Source organism: Limulus polyphemus, unplaced genomic scaffold (assembly GCF_000517525.1).
Source record: "Limulus polyphemus unplaced genomic scaffold, Limulus_polyphemus-2.1.2 Scaffold669, whole genome shotgun sequence".
Classification (NCBI taxonomy): Eukaryota; Metazoa; Arthropoda; class Merostomata; order Xiphosura; family Limulidae; genus Limulus; species Limulus polyphemus.
The window spans coordinates 243,732-251,872 of NW_013666279.1; the positions used below are offsets into that span (position 1 = coordinate 243,732).

The 8,141-nt window shown below is 36.8% G+C and overlaps 1 protein-coding gene across 1 annotated transcript in view; it reads left to right on the top strand.

Annotated features, from left to right (window-relative positions):
- Positions 1 to 8,141, top strand: part of LOC111085863 (Down syndrome cell adhesion molecule homolog) — a 113,827-nt gene that overhangs the window by 68,552 nt on the left and 37,134 nt on the right. Inside the window, exon 7 of the mRNA XM_022386408.1 lies at positions 3,022 to 3,169. Within this exon, the coding sequence (XP_022242116.1) occupies positions 3,022 to 3,169 (148 nt within the window). The remainder of the gene's footprint in view (positions 1 to 3,021; positions 3,170 to 8,141) is intronic.

Genomic DNA, 8,141 nt, shown 5'->3' on the forward strand with positions numbered 1-8,141 from the left:
ATCAGCAAAACGTCAGTCCTTATTCATGTGTATGATTCCTATCAGCAAAACGTCAGTCCTTATTCATGTGTATGACTCCTGTCACAAAACGTCAGTCCTTCTTCATGTGTATGACTCCTGTCAGCAAAACGTCAGACCTTATTCACGTGTATGACTCCTGTCAGCAAAACTTCAGTCCTTATTCATGTGTATGACTCCTGTCAGCAAAACGTCAGTCCTTATCAGCTGCAACGAGTGCATGCTGCTGTTGTGGCGTCGTGATTACAATGGAACCCTACGTAATACAAAATAGATCACGCACGAGTATATTAACCCACTGTCCTTGCTTCTAATATGCGAAACTGGTAATACCAGCCACCAGGTGTCGTATTTTAAGAAATCTGTGAGGAGTAGATCTTTGATGTCACATGTCTGATTAGTGTTTTGTCCTTATCAGATTTTTGCTTCTGAGGGAAGAAGACCTGTTTCTGAAGAAGACGTAACTGTCATCGTTTGAGAAGTGTTCACTGCTATTTGACCTGGTAAGGCTTGTCATAGGAAAACCAGGTAATGCAGTAGAAGTCGTTCGTAATTGTATAGAAAGCTGTGAGGGCTGCTTCTCTTGCTCAACTCTCTTCTGCAGTTCATCTGATTGTGGTAGAAGTGACACCATATTCTGTGCAAGTCTTTCGTATTCTTCCTCATACAAGAAAGACGTAAGCAAGCACCACTGTTAAACGTAAAGGGCTGAGGAAGCCCTTTCTTGGTGTAAAAATGTTGGTGGAAACAGCACCAGTGTAGGCCCTTAACGTATAGAAATCTTTGTGGTAAAGTGTTGGTGGAAACAGCACCAATTTGAGCCATTAAGGTATAGAGATCTTTATGATAAAAATGTTTCTGGAAACAGCACCAAACTGGGACATTCACGTATAAAGACCTTTATGATAAAAATGTTGGTGGAAACAGCACCAATCTGGGCCATTAACGTATAGAGAAATCTTTATGGTAAAAATGTAGGTGGAAACAGCCATAAACTGGGCCATTAACGTCTAGAGATCTTTATGGTAAAATGTTGCTAAAAACAGCACCAATCTGGGCCATTAGCGTATAGAAATCTTTATGGTAAAATGTTGGTGGAAACAGCACCTACTCAGGCTATTAGCTTACTAGATTCATTATGGGTGAACTGCACACATTCTTTAATGTAGCGTATCATCATTCATGCCTCACCATATCTACATACGGTCTCTGTGTGTGTGTGTGTGTGGGAGAGGGGGGGTGTTTTCTACCTTTAAAGACATCCATCTTTCCAGATTTAATTTTCTTCTCGAATTCTTCTTCTTTGGGCTACAATGAAAATTGCGTGATTTAACACTAAGCTGAGAAAGCAAATAATGATGGATATTTCACGTTAAGGTGTCATCCTTTCAAATTAACATTGGGACATACAGTCTTTTCAATAGTATCACTTTGGGTAAAATTGAGATTCACGGCAAAACATAACTTGTATCTCCCCGGTGGCTTGGCGGTAAACTGGGGGGGGGGGGCTTATAACGCTAAAAATCGGGGTTTGGTACCTGGAAATGTGACAGAGCAGATATTTCATTATGCAGCTTTACGGTCAACAACAAAGAAATAAGAAAAGTGACGTAACTGCAAGCTGTTCAATTAAAAAGCCATAAATCCCTAAATACGGGTAACACAAGTTTCTTTTTGAAACATAATCACTTCTTGGAGTCCGAGTGAAAAATAATTTGAAAGGAACCACAGAATAATAGCAGTTTAAATATGCCAAGCTCTGAACATGAGACAATTATGGAAAAAAAAACTATTGAGCCACAGATCAATATCAGGCCAGAAATCAATACGGAACGTATTAATTAGGCCATAAATCAATACGGGACGTATTAATTATGCTGCGAAAAGAAACAGGGAAAGAAGAGTATCAAACTCCGTAATCTAGATTTAAAAAATAACGGCGAAACAGAAGAAAAGGAACAACTAATTCCTGAAACATAAAAATCTGAATATTTTACTCTCTTTTTATTTGCCGTGCAATCGTCTTTATTGCTCTAATTGGTCGAATGAACGAACGTAACGTGCATTTTTTAATTTGGCCAATCACAGGAGACAAACGTGACAAGCAGCTGATTCGAGTGGATAGTTTTAATATTAGAGTTATAAATTTAATGCGATTCTTACTGATGTAGACGGATAAAAAAAAGGTATTCCTCGACAGCACGTACAAACCGCAGAAAATCAATAGAATTCAACAAGTTTGTTCAACTGATGTATTCCGTTTTGGTAGGACTAAACAAATATGAGTTAGAAAGGTTAATTTGTTTGTTTGTTTGTTTAGAATTCCGTGCAAAGCTACACGAGGGCTATCTGTGCTAGCCGTCCTTAATTTAGCAGTGTAAGACTAGAGGGAAGGCAGCTAGTCATCACCACCCACCGCCAACTCTTGGGCTACTCTTTTACCAACGAATAGTGGGATTGACCGTCACATTATAACGCCCCCCACGGCTGAAAGAGCGAGCATGTTTGGTGGGACTGGGATTCGAACCCGCAGTCTGCGAGTCGAGCGCCATAATCACCTGGCCATGCCGGGCCTAAAGCATAATGATTAGGACATTTTTTACCCTCATTCGAGAAAGACTGGTAGCAGAAGTTCCGACAATTCGAGCAAGTTTTCAATTTATATTTGGGCTAAATTAATCACTTAAAATATATATCCCCTGTATCGGACACCTGTTTCCTAAACTTTAGCTTTATTACTCATAACCTCATTCGGGCAAAAAATTTACAGCCGCCCCCCCCCCTCTGAAAAATTCCCCGTACGCCTATGAGAGAGAAGTTAAACTAAAATAAAATAAAGAATAAATTCGGTATTGTGATGTTTCAGTTCTCGTGTGTTTTAAAAAGGCTTAGCTAATGTACGTGCTCTGAATAGTTAACATTAATATTTATAAATTAGTTTTACTTCTAAATGTCATAATTATCGTAATATAAAACTTTTTATTTTTTTCCCCTTGTCTACAGTGCCTCCGAAGTTCGACACCAAATATAAATCTCAGTCAGCACAAAAGGGCCAATCAGTGGAGCTTTCGTGTTCAGCGACTGGGAATCAACCTATCAAATTTGTTTGGAAAAAAGACAACCGTTTCCTTATCAACAGTTCTAGATATCAGTAAATATCTTTATGTTCCGCATACAACAATAATCAGTTATAAGAAAAAAATGGTTTTTATATATTATCACAATGTGGTATCTCTGCATCCACTTTTAAATATATATCTTCTTGCTGCTCGTTACTTTATAGTAGTTTACAATTCTGTTCTAGTTTGTTTGCCTTTTAATTCAAGACATAAATTTCTTAAATGAAAAGGCACTTCAATTATTCCATAGAAAATATATATTTTTTTTTAATTTACTGATTGTGCTCTTGCGGACATTATGGCAACTACGACCATTTTCTTTCTTTTTCTTTTGTACAAATCAGTTCGGTTGAAATATGGCGAGGTCTAGGTTGTTTTCACGTTATTGGAGAGGTATTTTCGTCGTTTTTATTCATCTAAAGGTTTTTGGTTTCGGTTTTAGCAGAATCGTGTAATGGTATCGCGTGAATTTGCCGAGGAGCGGCCGGCAGTGTGATTATGTGAAGGTATAGCTGCACGTGTGATCTTTGGAGAACAATAAAAATCAAGCATTCCAAACTGTGATAAAGACATAAAACTAGTCGAAACAAAACTGAAACTCATCTACGAAATAAATTGGAACCACAGCACGTGAAGCGTTACTAAAGCTGCTTTGAAACAAGGGATCAATAAAACTTTCAAACGCACCATTTTAATTTCTGAGATGTCAAATACAAGAAATATACCAGCTCTATACTGTAACTGCTGTTACTAGTAGTGTTATAACGCCGGATACCAAAAGGTTATTAAGGGACAACGGAAGAACCATCATACTAGGAGTTTAATAAAACCTGAAGAATGCTGATTTTATGTGTAATACAAAAGATAATATTACACGAACAATATAACTATTATATACTAACCACGTATCTGCCGGCTTAATCTGCTTCATATGTTCCATAAAACGTACGGAAAACATCTTCGTCGCATGCATGAATATTTAAATTTTTGAAACAGTCTTCGTATATTTTTTCGTAGAAAAAGAACAAATTATAAACACTGTTTTTGAACTCCAATGTATTACATACTGAACATTTATCTATATTTTATTATTAATCTGTTAAGATACATCTTATTTTTTATGTCTGAATGTTTCGGTTATGCCTGAGGGGAAAATGTATATATATATATTAATAATAAGATGCTTTTTGGTTGACTTGTAATAAAACTACAACGTCACTCTATCGAAACAACGCTTTATGGTATTGTTAAAAGGATTAATATTTCCCCTCGCATTATGTAGGAGGCCTATGAGAAATATTTGTTACAGGGGGTGTGTTTTTTTTTTAAATTTCTCGCAAAGCTACACGATGGCTATCTTTTCTAGCAATGTAAGACTAGAGGGAAGGCAGCTAGTCATCACCACCCACCGCCAACTCTTGGGCTACTTTTTTACCAACAAATAGAGGGATTGACCATCCCATTATAGTGCGAAAATCTTTGGTGGGAGGGGGATTCGAACCCGCAACCCTCAGATTTCGAGTTAAGCACCCTAACCACCTGGCCATGCCGGACACATATCACATGGGTGAGAGATAGAGCATACTTAACAAAAGTTACCATTGAAATACGTATATTAAAACATACGGAGTATGCCTGTTTAAAGTACATCTTTAAGTTGCGAACTAGAAAACTTATGAATAGATGTAGCTTTCCTTTCGTTTATTTTTCTCCTCTGGGTTATGGGTATTGATTATTTGGTGTGAAGATTTAAAGTTGATCATTAGTTAGTTTGTTTGTATTAGATCAAAACCACATTTAGTTATTTGCCGTGTCCACCGCGGGGAATCGAACCCCGTATTTGAGCATTAACTTACTGCTGTTTCGCCGAGGGACTTTAGTCGTTAGAGACTGGAAGTACTTACGCCACTCACGATCCTGTTTTTTTTTCTTCTCTACTTCACTCACAGCCAACACTATCTTTCACGTCAAACCTACTTATCATTGGTCTCCACACTATCCTAGAGAAGGTCCGACGTTCACTAATTAGCTTCAGAACTTTCATTAGTATCCAATTAGGTCGTCATTCCATACGGGGGTGCGACCTGTTGTAAGGCGTTCTTTTCTAGGACTAAGGGCGTTTTTTGTCACCAATTATATTCCGGATTGATCAAGATTACAGAAATACTGATTAGAATAAACAAACAATAACATTTGATTGGCCTACTGCACTGCAAATAAGGTTTTGTTTGAAGTTAAGCACAAAGCTACACAATGGGCTATCTGTGCTCTGCCCACCACGGGTATCGAAACCCGGTTTCAAGCGTTGTAAGTCCGCAGACATACCGCTGTGCCACTGGGGGGGGGGGAGGTAACGATTGCTTTAATAATCATAACAGCATATTGCACAGACGTATTGTTCACTTTAATTCATAATGATTCACCAGTTATCTGTCCTTTGCTGGTTGCTTCCTATACCACACATTGAATATAAATGGTAATTCTGACATACTGATATCTGTGCTGACTTTTTAGGACAAAAAAAAACGAGCATTATTGTGTTAGTGCAGTACGTTTGAGCCCCATATACGAACCTCATTGACTTTCATAAACTAATACAATAGCCAGGAAAAATAGTTTTAGGATTCTGTGATATGATTATGACATGATCACATTAGTTTCAGAATACGTTAAGTTTGACACATTCGTCCTCCACCCCCAAAGTTGAAAAGTTCGAGTCCCCTTTATCTTGTTCTATTAAGTAACACTTAAATGTTCGCCTTTGGAAATTTATCCACTTTAATTGGCAACCATTTCTAACTGAACCAAACTGTTCCCTACTGAATTTTACAGCCCTCTATATTTAGTAACTGATATTTTCCCTAATATTTTGAACAATATATTCGATATATGTATTAATCAATTTTTCTTTCAAATGCTGGTGGTTTTTGTTATGAAAATATCAACTCTTTTAAAGCTCTCTAGTCCTTTCTTCTGTCATCCAGTAATCAGCATATTGTTGTTGCCTTATACCACACTCGGTAAATGTGTCTCGAGTTCTCTTTTGTTAGAAGATCCTGATGTTAACTTTTTTTAGAATACAGTTACTAGTATTTTAGCTCTAACATTCTTCTACACTTAGGGTAGAATACATCACTAATGCCAAACCTCTCAATACTGAGACCAGAACGTTCGTCTTTTCTTCCTGAGGGATTCCTTCTAAGGTCCCCAAATGTAGTCAAATAATTTTTTATTTCAGTGTTAGTGGTCCTAGGTGGCAGTATTTTACTTAAGTATCCCAGTCTATGTTGTGGAACAATTTCCTGCTTTAGTGTCGTATTTGCAGTTGAAGACGTGGCTAAAAGGATTAGGTCATCAGTAGTTCAATGTAATTTTTAGCCTTATTTTTCAGTTGAAAATTTTCTAGTTATTGTGTATTTCACAGTCTCAACTGTTCATTCTTTACTCTCAGTTGTCTTTATGCAACAGAATCCGACAGACCTCTTTACTTTTATGACCAATGCATATTGAATTCATATTCCTAACGTTTGCGGTAGAGCTACCACTCATTATCCAGCACCTTGTCTTTCTTTTTCTCAAACATTTTGTCTTCACTGCTAATATTAACTAGTTCTGTAAACTTGTATGCCATGGTATCTTTAACTTTCCCAGTCATGTCAACTTTCACCAGCTTACTATTTAGTTTAATTCCCAAAATAAAGTGTAGTTACTGACTGCTTACCATACATAAACAGCGTAAGCCATAACAAACCCACAATAATACATTACAAATATTCAAGGCGCCCATTACAATTTCAATTCACGTACAATTTAATTATATATAAAATTGTTCTGTGTTACTTGTCGTTATTCTGGAGATTTGCCATGGGCGTTCCTATACATTTACACGTATATGCTTCCAGTATTTAGACATTTAAAGTTCTAACGAAGCTAGAAATAACACGATTCCAGTGGCATGGGGACAATTATCGAAACCGAAAAGAAGTAGACTTGCTGGTTAGGATAAATATTGTTTTTTGTTTAATAGCAAACTTTAAATCCTCACTCAACAACCTTTGTAGTAAACTAAGACTAATAAGAATACATTACTTAAAATCAAACGACACCACATTACTCGTATAAATAAATAAATTAAAGTGTGTGTATATTACAAATACATTGAATATCGTTGAGCAAAACTGGATGACATTATTTGCTCAATAACCTCATAAACACGGGGTTAGCGAAGTTTAACATAATAAAGAAAACGTCTAGATCTCTTCAATTCAGGGTTAAAAAAAAGGAGAGTAAAAGAAGTGAATTGTGCATTAACATCATTTTCTAACTCCTCATGTTTAACATATGATCATCAGAAGTTTTACTCAAGAGAAAAAACAATGGTTTCCGGAAACAAATGGCTGTCTGATCATATTCTCATCGCTGCTACTAAAAAAAGTGTGACAGTAAGAACGGATAAATGCATAAATGGGTCGGGCGTGGCTAGCATGTCTAATTGTGAATCTGAGTACCCCAGGTTCGCGTCCCGTTGCCGCAAAATTGTACTCTATTCTTTAGAACCGTAAGAGCATTATAAGAGTGACTGTTAGATCTCATTATTCGATTAGAGTATCCCAAGAGTTGAGTTCCCTCTAGTCTATCAGCTTAAAATTATGGTCAGCTAGGCGCAGATAGCCCTTTGAGTAACTTTGTGTCAAAATTCTAAAAACAGCAAAACAAAAAGAAACACAAGTCAACTTTAGACTTTTGACAACTCTGAAGTTTTTGATTAGGTTAACAGTACAACTGGGATACAATATGTGAGATATTCTGGTACTTTTTAACAACATTCCTGTCTCGATTTGATCAAGGCTTAGCACTTCTTGGAATACACCCAAACAGTTAAATGACAAGAGCAAAAAACAACTTAATTGGTCTCCCACATGTACTATTCAACAAATAAATATTACCATTTGGTTAATACGCGTTTGTTTTTCACATTAAGATGGCTGGTATAGTCTGGAGGTT